The 24965-nt window shown below is 41.1% G+C and overlaps 1 protein-coding gene across 2 annotated transcripts in view; it reads right to left on the reverse strand.

The window, feature by feature from the left end:
* The window catches only part of LOC149158306 (preprotein translocase subunit SCY2, chloroplastic-like), a 389240-nt gene that overhangs the window by 238166 nt on the left and 126109 nt on the right, over positions 1–24965 (reverse strand). For both annotated transcript variants that reach the window (XM_089436189.1, XM_089436188.1), the window contains one exon: positions 8493–8584. In XM_089436189.1, the coding sequence (XP_089292315.1) occupies positions 8493–8584 (92 nt within the window). The remainder of the gene's footprint in view (positions 1–8492; positions 8585–24965) is intronic.

The following is a 24965-nucleotide window of genomic DNA, read 5'->3' on the forward strand; positions in this document are numbered from 1 at the left end:
TCAGCAAAGCATGGTTTCCACATGTGGGCATCAAATTTGGCACTATTTTTTTCTTGTTTTTGCTTGGGTTTCTATAACCCATTGATTTTCAATGATTTTTGAGTGGATATGATTGTGGTTTTTTTTTCCATTTTCGTTCCATATAATGGAGAGGGTTCATTTTGGTCAAAAATACAAAAACTTGATTGTTGGATTTATAAGTTTAATTTCTTCTTGTGCCCTAGTTTTTTTTCCATCATTTTTGTTTGGGCTTGAATGTGTATTTTTTCCATTATTGTTGCATTCAATTGAGGTTTTTTTTGTCAAAAATTCTATGTGTTATATGTAAATTTTATTTTTATTTTTTTAACTTGCAATTCTTCTTGTGCAATAGGTTCAACTTCGGTAATAATAACGAATAGTGGATTATTTGGGTAAAGAAAAAAGCCGGACGGGAGAGGAATCGATCGCAGGACGGAAGATGGCCATGGTAGCGTGCCTTCCTTACGCTGGGAATGGAGCCGTCGACGGGGAGATGTTTGGAGGTGACGCGGCAGGGATGGCCATAGGCCCTGGCCTCTGCAGCCTCGGACTCAAGCGCGTGCTGAAGGAGCCACTGAAACCCTATCGATCAACAAGCAAGGGTATGATTACTCGGTCCACTGCTAGGGAAGATCCCAACGCCACTGCCATAGCAGAAATGATTGAAGGATTGAACGAATTGAAGGAAGATTGGAAGGACAAGACCGGGAAGTTGAAGGAGGACAGAGATCGGCAGACAATCTCTGTCTCTCGGCACAGAATTCATCTCTGGGGAGGAGAATCGTCCGGGTTTGGGTCGATCTATGCAGACATAGCCTGCTGGCTGTTTATCAGGCTGCTAACCCCACTGTTGCCCTCTGCATGCAAGAATGGGGGATTGCATGCAGCAGATCCAAACCATCTCTCAATTGCATGGTTCAAAATCCACAGATCCAGGCCGGATCTAAAAGATTGGAGCAAGCTTCAAGACTATACGGCACCCAGTCTTCAGATCGGCGGGAATAGGCACCGAATGATCAGAGGATACGCCTTTCTCGCCATTCAAAAGGCAGATCGACCCAACAAGAGGCAAGATCTGGAAGAACGTATACAGCAAGATCATCTGGCAACCAATATAGACGCTGGTTCAGGTAGAGCTCAGCCAGAACGCAGACATCAGGTAACCAAAAATAGTTTTCAGATTTTTATTAAAACCCCTGAGAAGAAATCTTTTTTAGTATGGGTAAGTGGAGATAGTTCTGTTTCGCTGCTAAAGCAGCAAATTTGTGCTCTGACTGGCTATCCGGGCCAGATCCAACACCTAGTCAGTGGTAGGTGGTCTCTCCAGGACCACAGAACCCTGGGAAGCTACGAGATCAGCCCTGGAGAAACCATTGTCTTGAATCTCAGGCTGAGAGGAGGGGCACCATCTCAGGGACAGCCAAGCAGTTCAGGAGGGGAAAAGGGGAAACCAGTACCCCAGTATAAACCCAAGGGAGCTTCATCATATAAAAACATTCTCCAAGGAAACAGAGAGTCAGGATCCTCCCCAGATCAAGGTGGATATACACCTCGGCCATACATAGTTGAACAGCTAGGGCAAACTCCAGCCCTTAATTTTGACTCCACAGGGCTGGATGACTATGTTAAGTCATATGAATCGCAGGCCCTCATATGCCGATTCAACAGCTTTTGGCCAACACCAACGAATCTATTCCACTGGATCTTCAAAAATTGGACCATGGAATGCGAAATACACTTATGCTCTAAAGGGTTCTTCGTAGTCAGATTCGCATCCAGGGAAGTCAGAGATACAATTATCAATGCAGGGCCTTGGTTCTGGGGAACGGCAGGGCTGTTTATAACCCCATGGTTCACAGACTTCGATCCAAACAAAATGACAGTCACCAAAGTGCCGGTATGGGTTCGTCTTCACAACCTCCCCCTACACTTCTGGAGTGAACGAGTCCTGGAAGGAATCGGGAACAGCATCGGGAAATACATCAAAACAGATATGGAAAGGATTGATGAGAGGATCTTCACTTTCGCACGAATTTGCGTGGAAGTGGATTTAAGTAAAGGTCTGCCTGACAACATAAGGCTGATCTATAAACAACAAAATTGGTTGCAAGCACTAGACTACGAAAATACTGCCTTTAGGTGTAGGCTATGCAGACAAACAGGACACCTGCAAAGCACATGTCCAGAAGCCAAAAAAGTAAACAGCAAAAGAAAGCAGAAAGGGAAGCAGAAGAAAGGATGGTTCTTTTCCCCTCCGATCTCAGAAGATGATGAATCAGAAGCTGAAGAGGAAGATACTACCAAAGAGACAGCTGAGGTCCCCCAAGAAACGGGGAATCAGAAGGAAAACACAACAGATACCAAGGCTTCACAACTCCACCAAAATCAGGCAGAGAAGACAAACGATGAACAGAACATGGGAGGGATTAAGCGGCACCACCAATCAGACACATCAGACTCAGATAAGGAATTAGGCATGCAGAAAGCAGAAACACAGTTAGTCATAGCCTCGATCGAGCCCACTCATGGAGGATGGCGCAAGGTCGAAAAGAAAAAAGGAAGGAAAACCTGAAGTGTGAGTCACACTCACATATGTAATTCAGTTTTTGCCTTCACTTCTCTTCCCTCTCTCCCTCTCTCTTTTCTCCCTTTCTCTCTCTTCTTTTCTCATCATTTTTTGCACGTTACTCCAGTAACGTTGCGTAGGGTGCCATGGCACTCAAGCCCACTGGGCAGCTTACGGAAATGCATCATGCATCTGCAATTGTAACTTTTCATTTTTTAAATAAAAGGTTACAGATTTTTTCCTCGGAAAAAAAAATAGGTTCAACTTCAAACTTCATCTTACATTAAAACTCAAGAGTTCAACAAAGTTACAAACATGCCAAGGAAATGGGACCCTTTGCAGGAATTTGGTGAACTTGATGGAGGGTTTGACAGATCAAACTTGACTTGCAATTTATGTGGGCATCATATGACAGAGGGGTATATAGATTGAAGTATCACCTTGCACAAATCCCTAGACATGAGGTAGGGCCTTGCGCCAATACAAATCCAGAAATCATCCAAAATGCCCCCAAATCATTGGAAGAAATAGAGCAAACCAAATTGTCCACGTCAGCTCCAAAGAGTCAACTAACAAGGAGTAGAGTGTTAGGAGGTGAACATGAGAGTGGCAATGGTTCTACTTCAGCATCAGTATCTACAACCAACCCTGTAGCTGCGTCATCATATTTTGTTCTTAGAACCACACCTTGTTCACAACCATCTATCTCTTCAATTATTAAAAAAATGGATAAAGAAGAAGTTGACAAGTTGTTGGGAAATTTTCTTCTTTGGAGTGATATTCCTTTCAGCGTTACAAGGAACAATCCATTTTTCTAACCCGTTGTTGATGTTATTGCAGTTGTTGGCCTAGGGTACAAAGTCCCTTCTTATGATGACTTTAGTGGGCGCATTTTTCAAAATGAAAAGCTTGACTGCACCAAGAGATTGGAGAAGTTTAGGGCATCATGGGCACACACAGGATGCACGGTGATGTCAGATGGTTGGACCGATCAAAAGGGTAGAAGCCTTATAAATTTCTTGGTTAATTGTCCTAAGGGGACAATGTTTATGAAATATGTCGATGCATATGCACATATCAAATATGCACATTTATTATGTGACTTGCTAGATGTGTTCATTTTGGAGGTGGGTCCAAAACATGTTGTCCAAGTCATAAAGGACAATGCTACAAATTATGTTATTGTTGGCAAAATGCTTATGGAGAGGCATCCTACCTTATTTTGGACACCTTGTGCTGCACACTACATTGATTTGATGTTGAAGGACATAGGAAATTTTCCTTTTGTCAAGGATATTGTTAACTCATCAAAAAACATTACAAAATTTATATATAATTATGCATCTTTGCTTCATTTTATGAGAACATTCACCAACAACAAGGAGTTGGTGCGCCATACCATTACACAGTTTGCCACCAGTTTCATATCTCTTCAATCCCTCTTCAATTCTATGTGGGATGTGAAGAGAATGTTTCTTTCAGATGAGTGGCGTGCTTTGACATTTAGTCGCAAACCAAAGGGAAAGACCATATGCAGATTAGTTTCATACCAAGAAAGCTTATGGGCGGGGTGCAGGAGGTGTGTAGCATTACTGAACCTTTGGTAAAGGTTCTTCAATTAGTTGATGGAGACAAACCCACAATGGGCTACTTGTATGAGGCCATGGACAGGGCCAAAGAATCCATTCGAACCTACTATGATGATAAGGGGGATGAGGGGTTTCAACAACAACTCCTATGGGAAGTGATTGATGAACGATGGAACAATACAGTCCATCATCACATTCATACTGCATGGATCTACCTGAACCTCGCATTTGTTTACTCCTGTGGGTTTTTATTTGATGTTGAAGTCATGGATGGATTCTTCACTTGTGTTCAAAGGATGGTGCCATCTCTAGCAGAACGTGCAGAAATCTCCAAAGAAATGGAGATATACAGGATGGCAGGTGGCACATTTCACTTTGACATGGTTGTCATTGATAGGAAGCCTAAAATGACAGGTATGTTTTAGTTTGTTTTAAATTTCATTATCTCTTCAAGTTCATAACTTCATACTTTGCTTCAACTTTCAAATTTCATTTTTTTCTTATGTTTATCTTATTTGTAATTTTGTTGTAGATGCATGGCGGAGAAGCTATGGTGGCAGAGTATCCAATCTGCGAAGGCTTTCCATTCGATTGCACAGCCAAACATGTAGCTCCTCAAGATGCGAGTGCAACTGGAGTGTGTTTGAAAAAATACACACCTAGAAGTGCAACAGATTAAAACTTAAAATATTCGAAATTTCCAATTAATTTTTTGAATTCATTAAATAATAAATTTTTTATAATTATTATTTTATTATGTATAATTTACTAATTTATGACCCTTGTACAAGTTGGAGTCCCAACGACTTAATGACATGGTCTACGTCTACTACAATCTTTGATTATGGGTGAGGCAACTTGAGAGGACACCTAATGTGGAGGCCATCTCATTGGATGGGACTGACAACCACTGTTGCATGGAGGGTTCAGGCCGAAAGGCCTGTCATAGAGTCGATCGTTGATTGGTTAGAGCAAGAGGTAGCGGAGAGGTTAGAGGAGGAGGAGGAGGTGACACCACCTACCTAGGCTACTCCTATCACCAGTAGAGCACGTGGTCTCATAGATCTTCATCTTCTAGAGCACAGCAGAGTCCACTACCAACTCCACAACCATCTACATCTAGAGGAAAAGCTATTGCATTTTCTCACAAGAGGGGCAAAGGAAATCAGTAGTATTAGATATTGTCGTAGTCTAACTAACCGGAGGAATTGCCCAGAAAGTTATGGAAATTTCGGTCATATTTAGGGAAATCCGGCAAGAATTTTTGTAAATCCAAGTTATAGTTGTTAAACTTCAAAATTTTAGGTGTCCTAAACATTTTTGATGGTGTTGAATCCATTTCCACCATCAAAAACACGATTCAAACGTTGTCTCTACAAGATTTTTTGAATTTTTTTTGCCCGAATTCCAGCGACTTTTGGCCGTCCGAGAAATTCCTCTGCCTCGTTAGACAACTCCTTAGTTATTTGGTTCATTTTATTGTATATGACATTATGACTCATGATATGAGATAAATTATTATATTTTTTGTTGATATTTTGAGGCTGACTAGGACTTAGGACGTACTATTCAGGACATGATTCAATGTTATGTGTGACGTAGCACTAGAAATGATATTAAACATCTTATATATTAGTTCTTTTATCATATTTATGTGTCAATGCATTTATTTTATGTTGTAGATGCTTTAGATATTAAAAAAAATGAAAAAATGAATATTTTTGTATTTGTCAATTTTTTCCTGATTTTTCTGATTTTTTCCCCTCGTCGATTTAATCTTGATCGCGATGTTCGCAACATTGCTCGAACTTGCATATCAATTTGACATGATTTGCAAACTGTATTCTTTAGCTTTGAAATCTTTGGTGAATCCCTTATAGTGTGCTTCTTGCTGAGCTTCACCATATGATCAAAATTTAAGTGTCTCAACCTTTTGTGCCATAGCCAGCCCTCATCAAGCTTCCCAAACAACATTTCTCATTTTCCTCATTGATTATGTACACATTACTTGGTGTTATCATAGCCTTCGTTGTCGCTTTCTTTGTGCTTGTCGTCTTTATTTCACTACCTTTGGAGTGAAAAGTGACATCATACCCCTGGTCACACAATTGATTCGCACTCAACAAGTTGTTTTCAGCCCATCCACAAAAAGAACATTTTGAGCCCTGCCTCTTCCATCATTCAAGCTAATTGTATCTTTTCCCATGATTTTGCCTAGAGCATCATTACCAAAGGTAACATTGTCTATCTTATCTTCTCTCCATGATAAGAATTTACTCTTATCACCAGTCATATGTTTGGAGAATCCACTATCCACATACCAATGGTTGCCATGGTTTTGGGCATATAAGATGATGCCACATTCTTCTTTCCTTTCCGCCCTTTTCTTCTTCCATGTCTTGAGTTCTTCTTGTGCTTGCTTGATCTCAAGGGCTAATATGCTTTTGTTGGTTCTACAATCAGCTGCTTTATGTCCATAGTTGTGACAGTTATAGCATTCAATATAATCAAATAAAGGGGCAAAAGGATTGTTGTCCTTGGGATCATTCGTATATGAATTTACGAATCTATTATCTCTATTTCTTGCCGACTGTAAAGATTCATTTCTGTTATCTCTGATCTGGTTGTTTCTAAGATAGGCTCTATAATTAGCATCTTTATGCCCAAAATTTGTACATGAATAATAGTAACCATAGAAGATATTTTGATACCTGGGAGCAAATTGCCTTTGAAGATATGATATTCTGATTTGTTGATGGCTTTCTCTTTGAGGGGGATAAGGTTTCTGTTGATTTCTCACTTGATCTGTTTGACTGTTCAAATAGCTGTAATTTCTCTTCCTTTATTGCAGTTCAGTTTTATTAATGTTTCATATTGTCTTGCTGTCATTTTCTTCTCTTTGCTACTGCTGAGTTTTAATAATTTCTCTGATTGCATTGTCATTTTCATCTTTTCGTTGTTGTTGAATTTGACCATCTTTGTCCTTAACTGTGTTGTCATTCACTTATCTTTGTTGATGATTGTTATCATTTCCTTGGATTTCATTGCTATTACGTCCTTTGAGTGCTTTAATGAAGATGATTGGCTCTTTTTCTTCAAGTTTCTTGGTGCTTGTTTCTCCTTATTCAAACCAGTCTTGATGTGGGGAGATCTCTAAACACTAAGAATTTAATCTAATCTTTCAGATCCTTTAATATACTTTAAGTTCTAGTTCAGTTGGGCCTTGGTTTTCTCTAATTCCCTTCTAAGAGAGACTATCTTTTCTTGCACTTTTTCACATTCCTTTCCCTTCTCTTTCAGTTGTTGTAATAGAATGTCTTCAATCTTCTTTGCTTCTTCCAACTCTACTTTCAGAAGAAGAAGTAATGAGTATTCAAATTTGTGCTCTACGCTTCCATAATCAATAGCTCCTTTTGCTTCTTGTTCTTTTACCTAAGTCTATTGATTTCTTCTAAGGCACTGACTAATCCACCTTCCAAATCTACTACTGCCTCTTTCTTCACCTATCTCATATTCATCTTAGTCTTCAACTTGGGTTTCTATAGCCATGAGCTGAAATCATTGATCCCTTCTTCATCAGAAAGTTGTTCATCATCATCATCTGAGGAGATGTTGTTCTCTGGGATCATAAAACAAGATCTGAGGGAGAGGTGAAGGCACCTTGTACACGGATTGAGTGGAGGAATTTCACTCGAGTGTGCAGGTCGGGAAGAGCCTAAGGAAAGGTAGCAAGGGGCAATTCTGGAGTAGCAGCGAAGCTGCTCAAACCTTTTGTATATTTCCTCTAATGGGTCATTATCCCTAGTACGGGAGCTCAAGTTCTTAATAGAACAAAGTTTGTTAGTTTTTCCCCATTGTCGTTTTTCCAGGGTATATCACATGTCCAATGTGTAATGATGATTTCTCTGTTGATTCAAAGAACACATGCATGAATTAATGAATGCCATGTAGAAGCACTTATAAGTGTCTTCAACGAAAGAAATAATTAGGTCAAAGAAATGTTATATCCCTCATGAAATCTGTCTCTAAAGAACACAACTGATTAAAATAATGGATGAGAATGATCTTCAGCCCATGGGTGTGTGGTCTAGACTTTAGTGATAAGAAGCAAGGTTATCATACTCGTATTAACATAGACACTCAAGTTCAAAATGCCCCAAGTGGGTGCAGAGGAGGCCAGGTGAAAGTCTTGGATAACTGTTATTGCATAGAAACATCCCTCATAGTGCAGCAGCTTACCAGAACAGTTGTAAGTTACTATAAGCAGCAATTCCACAAATGAAGTATGATCCACATGCTAAATGATAGAAGCCTACCAAAACCAGCTGCTGATATCTTTTCACATATCCAAATCGTAATCATAGATCCCATTGTCAGAAGACTTGTACTCAGCAAAATGTGTTGAAACCTGGGACACCCAAAACAGGATATAATACAAGAAAATGATATTAGGGTATTATGTAAGATGTAAAGAACTTGGAACCCTCACACCTTTTAAAGTTAAAGAGGATTTGAAAGTAGAAAGATGCAGCCAAAAAGATGCCAAGGGTAAGTGCTTAAAATAAAAAAGGAAGAAAATATTTCCCTCCATAGATGACATGAACATTGATTTAAAGAATAATGAATCTCAATCTATCTTAGTTCCAGCAAAGGAAACCTTGCAAATCTTCTAGAAAAGATTGGTTTCTATTGAACATTGACGATTGGGAAAAGGTCTACAGCTGTGACGCAATAATTAGAATATGTAAGCAGTTTAAGGAAAAAAGCAAATCAGTAATAATTTTCTTGTAATGTAACAAATCTCTATTATCATATGAACTAAGTGTGCTCCCAACTGCTAAAGTGTTAACAGAAATAGCTGTTCACTGTTGATAACAAAATTCACAGTTTACCCTGGAGGAGATCACAGCAATCATGTCTAGGGACATGTACTGAGCCTTGAGGACAAGGCTAAATAGTGATGTTGTTTATGTAAGGTGGTATGTACTATAATTGTCTAACGGTTATGTCTATAATAAACCGAATCAGTGATTAATGAAAACTCATTCTCAATAAATGAACAGACAACAGCTAAATGTTGTATAAATATTTAGTATAATTATGAAATCAAGATTCATTGTTGATAATATATACTTTATTCTCATATTTATCCAATGTGGAAAAAGTCGAAGCCGGGATTAATTCGGCAAGGGTCCAAAAGTTGAAAAACTCGTTAAAGTCGGGAGTTTTTTGAAAAAGTCGGCAAAAGGTAGGCAAAATTTATATATATATTAAAAAAAAAAAAAAAAAAAAAAAAAAAAACAACAACAACAACAACAACAACAACACAAAATTATTCATTTTTTTTATTTTTTTAACATCTAGAGTCGAAGTCACAGTTTAGAGGTGTTTTCAGTGTTTTACTACAATGTCATTTTTTACATGTGAATTCGATCACTAAAAGGATGTTACACTCTTGCAGTCTGCATTCTAAGTGCATTTTATCACCAATGTTTTTCAACATTATCCACAAAAAATATGATCATAACAGTGTTGATTCTTGGGAATGTTCATCAGCTATTTACACTTCCTTGCTTGCTAGTCTGGATACTCCTTGTCCTCTTTCTCTTATGTATCACAATCATGCTCGTCGAGGCAGGTATGCACTTCTTTTTCATAGTCTTCTCAGTGTCTTATAGCAGCCTTATGACAGCTTAGCCTTTGGCTAATGTCTCTTCTCTGTATTTTTTTGCACATCTCATATAGATCCCTATTGTTTTGCGAACATAACATCCAGCAAGAGCAAACCAATAATAGTCGTATATGTTTCAACATTCAACAGAATATAACAACCAAGCAATTAATTTTCTCAGTAACACCAACCAACTATAATGCTTGAAATTTTTTTTTTCTCGGTAAAAACTAAATCTATTAAGAAAATATATAGTACAACCATAAGTTACATCCAAGAGAAACACGAAACTAGGCAGCCGGAAAGGATGTGCTATCCACCTCGGCTCCTAGAAGAAGAGAGAAGAGAAAAGAACATAGCGAGAGGTAACTGGAAGAACAAAGAAGCAGAAGCTAAGCATAGGATTCTACCCCACATGGGAAGAGTCAACTATGCGGCATTTTTTCCCTTTTTTTTGCCAACTTTGACCCATTCAGGAGGGGACTACTGAGCTGGCATGATTTGCAAACTGATCTGGGCAGACTGAGAGATTTCCTTATCTGAGTCCGAGGTAGAGGATTCATGAATTCTTTTCTGGGAAATTGGTTGGACTGGCAAATTGTCAGGCTCTGCCGAGGGCGGATACTGTGCCCTCATTGCTGCCTCTCCTTCCTCATTCTCCTCCTCTTCATCTGAGCTGAGATCAAAGTCGTCCATGGGCGGAGGGTCATGCGGCTTCCAGCTTTTGGATTTCTTCTTGGCTTTCTTCTTTTGGGCGGGTATTGAAGGACAAGAGCTCTGTAGATGCCCTGTGTTGTGGCAGTTGCGGCAGCGGAAAGCTGTGTTCTCGTAATCCAGGTTCTGAGTCCAATGGAAGTCTCCAGTTTTGATATTGATCTTGTCAGGGAGACCTTTGCTTATATCTATTTTTGCACAGATTCTGGCATAGGTATATAATCCCTTTTCCCCTCTGGAAGTGTCTGTGTCTAGGAGGCGGCCTAGAGAGTTACCGATCCCTTGGAATACAGCGAAGTGCCATAGATTCGCCGGGAGATTAGGAAGTCTGACCCAGATGGGGAGCTTGGTGATGATTGCTGTAGATGGATCGAAGTCTGGGAACCAAGGGGTGAGGAATAAACCTGCTGAGCCCCAAAACCATGGTCCTGCTTTTAAGGCATTTTGGTAGTCCTCCTCAAAAGCAAACACTGTGATGAAAAAGCCCTTTGAGCATAACAGAACCTTACAGTTATTGGTCCAATTGGAGTGAATCCACTGGTAGAGATCTGTCGTGCGTGGCTATAGCCCATTGAATCTGCAGATGATGCCATGCTCTGCAAACTTTTGGGTTTGCTCATCCAGCATTGGGTGAGTTATTTCAATGGAGGGGGTTTCCTCCAGTTTGTCCACCAGAAAAGGTTTGGGAGCCTGTGCTGGTGGCACTGATTTCTCCTGCTTATGTGCATGGACAGCATCTTTGTATGAAAATGCCTTGGCTGAAGAAGACTGTCCTGCAGCTCCCCCACTCAAACGAAGGGCAAGAATAATGGAGGAATTTCTCTTAATGCCATAAAAAGAAAGGGGGTAGAGATCCTCGAGTTGTTTACCTTCGTGTAGGAGTCGTTGAGCTGCAGATGGAATCCCCAGCTTGAGTTCCAGAGTATGTTTGAGGTTCTGAACTAAATCCGATGAGCTCACCCACTGTAGCTGGGTTTTGCCTGAGATGAGCTTGATTTGGATCTGAAATGAGGCAGAGAGGTCAGAGATTCGTATTCCCCTGCAGATTTGAGAAGCCGCGTGTGAAGACTGGAGGGCGAGCCGTTCACTGATGTCTGAGAAAACCCTCGTTCCAGAACTGTAGCGCGTATCATCATCCTTAGCAGGGTCGAGGTCGAGCAGGAGCCCGAGAGTGGCCGAGGGTCTGGGGCCGAGGGCGATCGAAGGCCTAGAGGCGGCGGCAAATTCGTCTGCATATTCATTCTTAGCCAATACGTCTGCAGTTAGATGGGGGCTGCTATATCTAGACGCGGTAGAAGGGGACCAAGAACAGGCAGCCCTAGCTACCAGATCAGCGTAGAGTTGATGGGGGGGAGCTCTCAGGAAATGTTTGAAACCATGCATCCCAGAAATGAGAGCACCTTCCAGCGTTCCCTGCGTTGAAAACGCATTACCAGCAGCGGCACCTTCCAGCGGTCCCGGCGTTGTAAACTCATTACCAGCAGCGGCACCTTCCAGCGTTCCTTGCGTTGAAAACGCATTACCAGCAGCGGCAAGGTTGGGTACCTCGACGGCGGCCGTAACAGGGGAGGCGGCAGAAACTCTGCTAGGGTTCATCTTCGGCCGGCTCCGATAGGATAAACAAAAAAGGAATTATTAACTATAATGCTTGAAATTAAGATTCAACAACAAAACAAATTGCACAGCACAACGTTATCACCACATTTCTAGGGTTATGTTTGAAAGATTCCACTCTCTGCCTTAAGATTAAACAGGAGAAAATTATATCATTTTCGCCTTTGCGGCCTCTTTATCCACGACCTGGGAGGGAGGCAGACTTTTTGGGTCAACTCCCAATTAAATCAGGAGTATAACGATTAAATCGCGATTTGTTCATTTCTGAAAAAGTCGGGGGATTAAATCGTTTAGTTTAAAAAATCGCATTTTTAGGATTAAATCATGATTTTTTGCAGACTTTTTCCACACTGTATTTATCCATTATTACCTCCAAATTTCCACTGATCAGTATTGTTAACACCTAAAAATGAAAGACTTTGAGAGTGTTACCCACCATATTGTGATGAGGATGTGAGATTTGAGAGTGTTACCCACCAAAACTAGGTAACCGATGGGAGAAAATTATTCTCTTCTTTGGACAACCAGCCAGCCAGCAGCCCTATATGATCAGCACATAACATGATGCCAAGATCCTCCACTTCTTGCTCTGGTCAGATTTCTCTCCCATCCAACATTCTGTCTTGAAGGAAGGTGGGTAATCCATCGGTAAGTACTTAACCACTTTTGCAATCATGTGGTTTCACTTAACGTTATGAGCATACTAATATGGATCAAGGGGATGTTGATTTTTGTAGTTTGGGCAAGTACTTCCAGCCTTGTGTTTTGACTAGAAGGACCTTAGTTTTGCCTCTTTACGAGCTTGCATGCAACATGCAGACTTTGCATGTTGATTGCATGCACCATTCGAAGTGTGCAAGTGAGTTGCATGAGACATGCATGCAAAGCAAGTTAAATTTATGATTGGTACCTGAGTTGAAGTAAAGAAAGCTATAGATAAGAAAGTTAAATAAGTTAAGTAACTTATCTTCAATTAGCTTGACGAGCTAATTTTGGCCGTCGATTTTAGCTTAGAAAAGTTATAAATTGAGCCTAAGGGTTGAGGCAAAGACAAAAACATCAACACCAGATTGAGAGCAATATCTCAATGAGCGTGTACTAAGTCTGAGACAGTGCAAAGAGGCTAGAGATCCAGATCTGCTAGATTAGATCCAAAGTATTGTAATCTGTAATTTCTTAGTTAGGCCAATATCCCGGGATGGGAGCCCAAATAAGTTCAAAGTTCTATTAATGATGAATTGATTTGTTTAGTAAAATATGTTTATGATACACATGATTCATATCGTAGTTTGTCTCTGTTGAATATTACATGTTGGGAATCTTATTAAATAATTTATTGCTTGGAATTAAAAGTCAGGTGTTTAGGTTTGCGTAAAATCTAACATGGTATCATAGTTGAAACTTTGAATAGATATCGAAATCACAGGTATTGAGTTCGTACTGGAATTGTCAAAGCTAGGTTCAACCACAATTTTACGAATGAAAAAAATAATAATAATAAATTAAGGGCTGAAGCGAAAAGAACTTCCGAGAGAAAAAAATTAATAGGCCAATCTTTTTTGTGGCACAATTTTTTTAAATAAAAAAAGAAGAGGAAACGTGGATCAGTTGGCAGTTCAGTCGTATTGGTCGACATGCTTGACCTAGTTGACCACTGGACACATGCGCGGGAGTAGCATCAACTGACAGAGTGGTCAAGCGAGTTGGTGGCTGACTACAACAGAGGAGAACCGAGGCTTGACCACCACCATCATTGTGCAAGTAAAAGTAGTTGCAGGTGGCCAGTTGGGCACATCATGCGATCATTTGCAAGTCATGTGGTCCTGTTGAGGGCATAGAAGCCGATAAGTAAGGATACCAAGGCCACGGGAGACAATCTAAGGCAGAATAAAGGCAAATGACAGTCGTCGGGTCGAGAGCCGACAGCGTGGGGGACAAGCTATGATGACCAAGGTTTGGCAGCAATGCACATTGACAAACAGGAACTATGACAGTGTTGTAGCCAAGGAATGGGGTGGACGACAGTGTGGCAGGGACCGACAGCTAAGCATAAAACCACAAACCACTAGCAAGCAGTCGTGGCTGTCAGAAAGCCATCGATAATTTGCTCAATAGACAACACATGGACAGATTGAATATTGGTGCCGCAGGGCCGAACAGAAAGATCAGCACACAACAAAGGCATGAGCTACAATAGGATCATAGTAGGACGTGTAAAGAGTCGCACACCAAGATTGTAGTTATTGGCAAGAGAAGTCACGTGAAGCAACCAATCAACAGGTATCGTCACAATGTGTCAATAGTTGCACATAAGAGGTGTGCCACCATAGGGTACCACCGAGAGTTAGGACAGCCAACAGGGAGTAATGAAGTTGTAGAGGTCCGAACATTCGACTGTAAAGGTGAGCCCAACCACCTAGGCGCAGCCACAAAAAGGTAGGTTGTGCATGAGCACTCTACAAAACAACTCAAAGAACACACAAAGAGGTAGTACAATCATATAGTTTGCAGAGAGCACAGCCAATAGTGAGAAACTGGCAAAGCTCACTCTTCAGAGGGAGAATGGCAGACTGTACCAATCAGGGCAAGAGTAAGTCATCAGCTAGACAGGATGATGACTAGTCTTAGGTTTGAAGATCGTTTATCGTTTGTCCAACTACAGTATATAGAAGGAAAGGATTACATTGGTGTTAGAGGAGAACAAGATCTGGGAGTTTGTAGCACAAACTCAAATCCCTCCTACTGATGCAATACTTATGGCTGACCATAATAAGGACGTGAAAACCAAGAGGATTATCCTGGACGGAGTAAAGGACTATTTGTTCCTCACATATCCGAGAAGAAAATAGCCAAAGAAAATGGGATGCGTTGACCAAGTTATACCAAAACAACAACGAGAACCAAAAAATGGTGTTGAGACAGAAACTCAACGACACCAAGATGTCCAACAACAAAACCATTTCTTCTTATCTCACCAGAATATCTCATGTACGAGATGAGATTGTTACAGTAGGGGAGAAAGTGTTTGACTCAAAACTAGTAAGGACAGCTCTGAATAGGCTCACAAAACAGTGGGGTGCGTTCACTAAAGGAGTCATGGCACAGTGTTAATTTTGGGTATGTTCCATGCTTAGAGCAATTTATTTCAATTTTCACACTTAGCTCAATATCTTTTTCTGATTAGCAATCACATCAGCATTAAAGTAAACTGCAGATAGAACATAGACATAAATCGTAGAAGACAAGAGGACACAAGATGTGGCGCTAGCCAAGGACAAACCCCAATGTGGGAAAACCCTTGATCAATTCTTCTTCTATGTTCTTCAATAGTTCAGCAGAGAGAGAGAGAAAGATAGTACAATTACAACAAAACTAAACACTTCGACTTTCTAGAGAAGAGAATCAATCATCTCTACATGAGATCAGTTGAAGACATGCTACTTCAACTGATTCTCCAAGGTGATTCCTTCACCTGTCATGTGCTGCATCACGTCCATATGTTGCACCTCATTGTGCTACACCATGTGGCACTTATCATCACAGTGTTGGACCTAATGGCCATGCTATGCACTTCATGTTGCTGCTCATGTCACTATGTTGCTCCAATCATTGCGCTGCTCTTATCACGGATCTGCACTCAATGTTGTACTCATTGTTGATCTGCACTCAATGTTGCACCATCACTGATCTGTACTCAATGACTGATATGCTGCACTTCATCATCAGTTGCACCTGTCACTGTGTTTCACCCAATCATACACTCAAGGCATACTCAATACATCATCACCATCATGCAGCAATACCTTGTTGCTACATCATGTTGCTGCAATACTTTTGTTTCTCTTATCAAACAATGTCCACTTTGCTGCAAATGTATATCAACCTTAGCCGCTTGATATGGCTTGCAGCCTAGCAGAGCAGCTAGGCTATAGTTACTTAAGATTTCCTTATTTATCTTGTTGTTGCCAAAGATATCAATGTTGTCCATCTAGACTTCTATACGCTATGATAAGGGCTCCTCTTACTGCGGTTAGGGCTCCATTGTCCTTCATATACTGCGGATTATGGCTGCACTTTACAGCAGCTTGACAACAGATTAGGGCTCCTCCTTGGACAGTAGATAGGGTTTCTTAGGACTTCTTTTGTAGCGTATAGATGTTCCCTTAGACAGCTGATAGATCTCTTATCAAACTGCGGGTAGGCATCTCCTTTACCTGTGGCTAGATAACTTCATTGACTGCATATAAGGAGACTCCTTTGATCAGAGGATTAGGGCTCTTCTGTACAGTAGTTAGAACCCCTTTTAGGACAGTGTATAGGTCTCAATTAGGCTCCTCCCTTCTCTGCGTCTAGGGCTTCTTCGTGACTGTAATTTAGGGCATTGTTAGAGTTGTGTTCTTTCCAGCGTATGAGTGGAATAAGGCCAACAAATAAGGCCTGCATTTAACCTCCTTCCATGGCTGTGTTAGGGACAGCGAACTCCCTCTTCTTACTACGTATAGAACAGCGTATGGAGTCTACGTTATGCCTTGTGATTCGCTGTGTATAGAGGACTGCCGTAAGTGTCTCTTCTTGCTGCATAAAAATCCTCATTGACTGCAGCCTAGGGCACCCTTAAATGGTGTGGCTAGAGACCTCCTCTAGTTGCTCCTTAGATCTGCGTAGAGCCTTCTCTTTTGACTGTGTCTAGATGTTCCTCCTTACGACTAGACTATTGCTAGGGCATCCTACTTACTGCGGCTAGGGCATCATAAGACTTAGGCCAACGTATACTCTTAGTATCTCTCCTTCCACCAAAACCCAAACACATGTGGAGAGGAAGAGATCACAAGAAAAGTGTGTGTCTAAATGACTTGAAGACCTCCTCCTTTTATAGTAAAACGTTGAGTACAAGTGGGGTATATTTGATTTTTGGCCGACCTTGACGAATTGTCCCATAACACAAATAAATTCATATCTATATGAATACTTATCGGAATCGGATGATCTTTATATCAATCCTACACCTCTCAATGAGAGGGATGTAAGAAAAATATCAGCTTCCATTAATAAGATGACCCACATGGAGTTTGGCCCTAGTTGCCAATTTTAACACTCCCTCTCAACTAGGGAGAACTCCATCTGCTAATCCATATGTCCAACTGTACTATCTCTGCCATCAGTGCCCTGCACTGTTCTGCTCTGTTGAGCTCTACTTAGCTCTGCTCTGCTCTGCTGAACCATGAAGAAGAAGAATTGATCAAGAATGTCTCATACCATTCTCTACTGACCCGAAGTCAGTTTCATCTAAAGAGAGTGTCACATCACTCTTACTGACCCGAAGTCAGTTTTATTGATTTCATATGAATATCACAAGAGAGTGTCTCAAACCATTCATAATGATCCCAGATCAATGGAGGTCATCCTAGCATAGGGATTACGGTAGATACAACGATGTGTCCACTGATAGTACTGCTATGGTCCCTATCCTCATTTCCCTGCTCATTGATCAGATGAGAGGTACTTCCCATGAGTCCCAGACTGCATGGGTAGGATGCCTCGACAGGAGAACTAATCATCCTGTCCACAGGAGAACGAATCATCCTGTCCAGTGGATGCCATGGAGAACTAATCATCCTGGCCTATAGGAGAACTAATCAGCCCGTTCCATAGTCACCACGGAGAATGAATCATCCTGGCCACAAGAGAACGAATCATTCTGGCCCACAGGAGAACTAATCATCCTGTTCCGCAATTGCCACGGGGTGTCACAAGGGAAGGTTGAACTTTTTACCTCGTACATAGTGCACCACCAGGGGATGGTGAATCACCCTGTGGTCACATGTCGCTCCAGTAAGTACCCCAAGCCCCCCAGAGCTCCCAGAGCTCAATGTATGCAACATGAAGGACCCTTTTACAGAGGTCTCTCAATGACTCCAAGTCATTCGGGAAAATCATCGATTTGATCTCTCCCCAGGCTTTGACAAAGTGTACGCGACCTATACATCAATCTCAATGTGATGGAGCCTCCTCGCTCATCGACTTACCATATCCCAGATAAGGCAGTATTTGATGTCTATTGATAGAGAAATCAATGAATATGGGATTTTTCAGTAATCGAATCCCCCCTGGTTATCACAAAGAATCACAATGGTATTCATCATATGTACAAACAGCGCACTGAAGAGCTTCCTCAACCAGACAGCTTCATACGAGATCATACTCGTAGCTATGTATTCGATCTCGGCGGTGCCTATAGCAACCGACTTCTGCTTCCTATTCATCCATGATATTGAAGCAGAACCCAAAGAGAACCAACACTAAAAAGTGCTCTAGTGATCCTCCACACTACCTGCCCAGTCAGTATTCGAATAATCATGCAGTTTCATATTTCCAGCAGTGTATCTCAATCCATGAAAGATTGTGCCCCAAAGATATCTCAAAAGATTCTTGGCACCAATCCAATGAGGCTCAACCAAATATGAGCTCACCATGCTAACTGCAAAACATATGTCCGGATGAAAGTTCACCAAGAACATCAATGCGAATGAGTTTATGAAACTCAGAGGCATTTCCCAAATCTGGTCTGACATCACTACCATATAACTTCTAAAAGTTAAGATCCTCGAGGTAGTCACAGGCTTGCAGTTTATCATTCCACATCTGGAATCCAACTCCCTCTTACTTCTGCGAATGAGAGGGTCTGCACTCGTCAGAAATAGGTTGTCCTCATAAGGTGCCGATATGAGAGGTCTATCATCCACAACCTTCCGGTAATGGTTTCGATCGGTTTCACTCCTAGTGAATCTCAGCTTCATCAGACAGCTATCAATCCTCTCATACTACACCCGGGGTGTTTTACTTCAAGCCATAGAGGGCTTTCTTTCACCTATATACATGAGATTCCCAATCATGAATCTTAAACCCCTTGGGTTGTTCCAAACCTGTGGACCTGCTACATGACGGGAGTGGTCCCCTTGTAAGATTTTCTTTCGGTACATCTCAGACATATACCTTTATGCTCTTCTTGAATTCAGGCATCCCAGTCACCATCTTACTCACATCGTGTAGGGTCCTATAATAAGTAGACCTTCGGTGCTATAGCTGAGATGTGTCAATTGACATGGTCCCCAATGGACCATCCTGCAACTTGATATAACCCTGATCTCAAAAACATCTTTGAAAATTCTATTTTCAAACACATACCTTTCCATCGATGGGTGCCACCCTGTAACCTTTGACTTCCATTGCCGAAATGGACACCAGGTTCTTCTCGCGATTAGGTACATAAAAGAGATTCTATAAATGAATCGAGTTACGCTCATTCAATTGAGGGGTAACATTCCTTACACCTTTTCGGGAATAGGTGGCATCGACTCCAAGTATAATCCCACAGTTGTTTCCATCTCTACCAAATTCGAGAGAGCACCCATATATCCTATGAGGTGCCTTGAAGCACTACGATCAATAAGCCAGATTCCCAAAGAATCTGAAGGAGAGAGCCAACACCAAATAACGCTTCTTTATCTTATCAAAAACAACATTTGATTCTTCATACCTGAGGTTCCTTGCTTTCTTTGAAGAGTCGGCCATTTCCTTGATGACCTGCATTACCTGTCATTCCTTTGATCATTGAAAATGTCCCTAGAATGATTGTTATCTTCATCAAGAGATGTGTCTCTGCCATTAGGACACTCCTTCGCATAATGGCCGAACTTATTGCAACCAAGGCATTTGCCTTTCCTTCCACCCTTAGATCTGGACTTCCCAATGAAGTGATCTTTAGGTAGGCCATCAAAAACTTCCACTGCACCATTCTGATAATATTCTCTACTTCGACTCCATCCTTGGTGAATTTGAAGAGGGATGAGGAATTCATTGATCCTTTTGTCCTTTCCCAACTGTCTTTGGTGATTGCTCTTTCACTCTTTCTTGGGCATTGTCTTCACCTCACCTCTGATACCATGTTAATTTTAGGTATGTTCTATGCTTAGAGCAATTTATTTCAATTTTCACAGTTAGCTCAATATCTTTTTCTGATTAGCAATCACATCAGCATTAAAGTAAACTGCAGATAGAACATAAACATAAATCGCAGAAGACAAGAGGACCCAAGATGTGGCGCTAGCCAGGGACAAACCCCAATGTGGGGAAACCCTTGATCAATTCTTCTTCTATGTTCTTCAATAGTTCAGCAGAGAGAGAGAGAAAGAGACAGTACAATTATAACAGAAGTCAACACTTCGACTTTCTAGATAAGAGAATCAATCATCTCTACATGAGATCAGTTGAAAACATGTTGCTTTAACTGATTCTCCAAGGTGACTCCTTCACCAGTCATGTGCTGCATCTCGTCCATACGTTGCACCTCATCGTGCTGCACCATGTGGCACTTATCATCACAGTGCTGGACCTAATGACCATGCTATGCACTTCATGTTGCTTCTCCTGTCACTGTGCTGCTCCAATCATTGAGCTGCTCTTATCACGGATATGCACTCAATGTTGTACTCATCGCTGATCTGCACTCAATGCTGCACCATCACTGATTTGTACTCAATGACTGCTATGCTACACTTCATCATCAGTTGCACCTGTCACTGTGTTTCACCCAATCATACACTCAAGGCATACTCAATACATCATCATCATCATGCTGCAATACCTTGTTGCTACATCATGTTGTTGCAATACTTCTGTTTCTCTTATCAAATAATGTCCACTTTGCTGCAAATGTATATCAGCCTTAGCTGCTTGCTATGGCTTGCAGCCTAGCAGAGCAGCTAGGCTATAATTACTTAAGACTGCCTTATTCATCTTGTTGTTGCCAAAGATATCAACGTTGTCCATCTAGACTTCTATACGCTATGATGAGGGCTCCTCTTGCTACGGCTAGGGCTCCATTGCCTTTCATATACTGCAGATTATGGCTGCACTTTACAGCAGCTTGACAGCAGATTAGGCTCCTCCTTGGACAGCACATAGGGTTCTTTAGGACTTCTTTTGTAGCATATAGATGTTCCCTAAGACAGCTGATAGATCTCTTATCAAACTGCGGATAGGCATCTCCTTTACCTGTGGCTAGATAACTTCATTGACTGCGTATAAGGAGACTCCTTTGATCAGCGAATTAGGGCACTTCTGTACAGTGGTTAGAACCCCTTTTAGGACAGTGTATAGGTCTCAAATAGGCTCCTTCCTTCACTACGTCTAGGGCTTCACCATGACTGTAATTTAGGGCATCGTTAGAGCTGTGTTCTTTCCAGCATATGAGTGGAATAAGGCCAGCAGATAAGGCTTGTGTTTAACCTCCTTCCATGACTGTGTTAGGGACAGCGAAGTCCCTCTTCTTGCTGCGTATAGAACAGCGTATGGAGTCTACGTTATGCCTTGTGATTAGCTGTGTATAGAGGACTGTGGTAAGTGTCTCTTCTTGCTGCATAAAAATCCTCATTGACTGCAGCCTAGGGCACCCTTAAATGGTGTGGCTAGAGGCCTCCTCTAGTTGCTCCTTAGATCTGTGTAGAGCCTTCTCTTTTGACTGCGTCTAGATGTTCCTCCTTGCAGCTCGACTGTTGCTAGGGCATCCTACTTACTGTGGCTAGGGCATCATAAGACTTAGGCCAACGTATACTCTTAGTATCTCTCCTTCCACCAAAACCCAAACACATGTGGAGAGGAAGAGATCACAAGAAGAGTGTGTGTCTAAATGACTTGAAGACCTCCTCCTTTTATAGTAAAACGTTGAGCACAAGTGGGGTATATTTGGTTGCTGGCTGACCTTGACGAATTGTCCCATAACACAAATAATTCATATCTCTGTGAATACTTATCGGAATTGGATGATCTTTAAATCAATCCTACACCTCTCAATGAGAGGGATCCAAGAAAAATATCAGCTTTCATTAATAAGATGACCCACATGGAGTTTGGCCCTAGTTGCCAATTTTAACACATAGGGGAACATCCCAACCTAGGATAGGTTGTTGGATTACTTCACTCAGGAGGAGACTTGCAAGGAGGCTCTTCATGGAAACCAGGGAAAAGGTGAAAGGCATGAGGAGAACTTTTGCTCTTTCAAGTCATGCAAGAAAGGGCAAGGGAGCTGCCAAGATGAACAAAGGACAGGGAGGATCCTCTCAGGATGGGAAGAAGAAGGACATGACCAAATTCAAGTGTTTTGCATGTCAGAAGACATGACTGTGAAATCTCCTTGAATTGCAGTAACTGGAATTTACTCTTCTAACAGATTAGCAGTTTATTAATTTTCTGATTAATATCGAATAAATCACACTGCAATTATTCACAAATAAATTCTGCGGAAGCTAAATAAAATGTTGGAACTAAGAAAATTATGTGCACACACAATAAAATTGACACCAATATTTTTGGACTAACGTCCCCAAAAACCTTGAAGGGAAAACTGGTGCAGTAGATGAGGGTTTATTTTATTATTATGCAACAGTAAAAATCTAAGTACAATAATTTGGTTGTCAAACTGGAAACCTTCCGAAGAATCTACTGGCAAAATAATTTGGAGAGATTTTCTCCCTTCTGCAAATAATCTTGGCATCCCTTTGACCTGCTCAAACCCCACTAAAAAAACTCAACCTCTAGGAATTTGCATTTCCTAGCCTAGGGAAATCATACAACCTGCTAGCTAGCTCTAAATGGGTCGTCCTGCCTCCCTCTGCCTCTGGAAGAAATTCACATTGCCTTCTAAAACTTGATATAACCTCCGGCAACATTGCAAACCCTCTTCCGGCAACTTGCACTAGGTTTCTGGCTGCTCGCACTTGCTATTCGACCTCTCTGCAAAAATCTTTCGGCGTCCCTGCTACTGTTGCTCTGCGGCTGGGAATCTCTTCCAGAAATGTCTTTGCTAGTCCCTCAATTACTAATGCTTCTCCTTCTCTGGCTTGAACTGTTCTTCCTACTAAATCACTGCACTAGATAACTCCATTTGCCTAGGATACTCGCTCTCCATCTCCATCCCCATTGATTTGCTCTTATAATCTCTCGTTGGAGCACCAACAACCATGATTAAATAGTTATCAACAGCTAAGATCATCTTAGACTTGATTTGTGTGAGTCTCTAGAGCTTTCTCGATCTTTCTAAATTAAGTTTTGTTAATTAATCAATTTTTCTAAGTTAGACTTAAGTACTTTTTAGTTATTGATCAATTAACTTATTTGAGTTGTCTCTAGGTGCTTTCTCCTAAAACCTTTTTTGGGTTTTGGAAATCTTGTGTTCTTTAGACGCTCTAACATAAATCGACACTAGAACACTTGTACGATGCTATAAAAACTAACACTCCCTCTTAGCAATGAAGGTGTTTTGTTCGCTCTAATCCATCACTATACTAATCTATATCTTGAAGTCTGTAGCTGGACCACCTCACATTTTTTATGTTTGACAATTGTGATACAACTAGCTCTCATTGTCCATCAACACTGCACATACACTGATTCATCTACTAACCCTATAGCTGAAACACCCTACATCTACGTTGCTACTAACATTGCTCTATGACTCCATGCACTATTGCCAACACTACTTGCATTGCATCTAATATCATGTTGTTGTTGTTGTTGCAACTGAGAACTAATCTATTGTTCCATTGTGTCCTTGTACCGGCTCTGCCACTATCTCTAACTACAACTAGTCTCTGCACTATTTATTAAGTAATTGTTTGCACTCATCTATCTATGTGCACCTCTAGTAATTGACTGTTGCTAGCTCTCCATTGTCTCTCAAGATCTGACTGCGCCTACTGACATTGATCCTCTTGCTAATGAATATTGTGGGCCCCCATAGCCAAGGTCATGATACGAGGAAACACTTGTCTTATGTTGTCCTCCTTGGACCTTGTCCAATCCTGCAACTCTGAAATACAATAATCCTCATCCATCTGGAGGTATAGCTGCTATCAATGCAAATTCCTCCAACTTGGACGTTAATTCGTCTATCTTTGTCGAGGTTTATTTCTACTACTCCCCCTTGTCCTTCTTCTTCCTGGGACACTGGGTGTTGTAATGACCAAACTCACCACATCTGAAGCATTTGATCTTCAATAGATCCTTCCTCTTCTTCTCACTTGCCTTTGAGCCTTATCCCTGACTGGGACCTATTCTCGCTCAGATTGTACAGGCACTGCAACAACTGTTGTAAAATGTAACTAGGTTCGGTCTTCATAATGACATGTAATTATGATCTTTGTAAATGATGAAATGAAGAGAATAAAATTATTTTTGTAATGCCTTGCTTCATGGGTTTCATGAGCAAGAGTTTTTATCTAGTTGGCTCCCATTGAGAGCCTTAGGATTCATCCTTAGAGTCAAAGAGTCAATGTCATGCATCAAGAATCCCTTCTTGGGATATGTCAAATGTATATGAGTCTATAATAGCCCTACAACGACAAGCACAAAGTCTTCCTCTTCATGTCGACTTCAAGTCACAGCAACTAACTCATGTTGTCTTCTTATTATGGAGACACACTAGTTCACAAACTCATGTCGGCTTATATATGATGGAAAAACCACTATAAATAGCAACCTCGGCCCAGTTCAAAAAGACAGAAAATTTGGACATCATCTTGAGTTTTTCGGATGGCTGTGATAGAAGACAAGTTCAGGTTATCTCTGATTCACATAACCATTTCAGTGAAGGCTACAGTTTAGTGGGAGGTAAGGGAATTCAGATCCCTCTGATATTCAGGTCACAGTGACAGTGAAAAGGTGCCAAGTTAGGATGTCAAGTTCGGATAAAGAAGGAAGGGACTACGAGGAAGAAAGTAGGAGACAAAAAGGA

The sequence above is a fragment of the Pinus tabuliformis genome, chromosome 5_2, assembly GCF_031772625.1.
Source record: "Pinus tabuliformis cultivar Carrire ecotype Pingquan chromosome 5_2, CPIR1, whole genome shotgun sequence".
In the NCBI taxonomy this organism is placed as follows: domain Eukaryota; kingdom Viridiplantae; phylum Streptophyta; class Pinopsida; order Pinales; family Pinaceae; genus Pinus; species Pinus tabuliformis.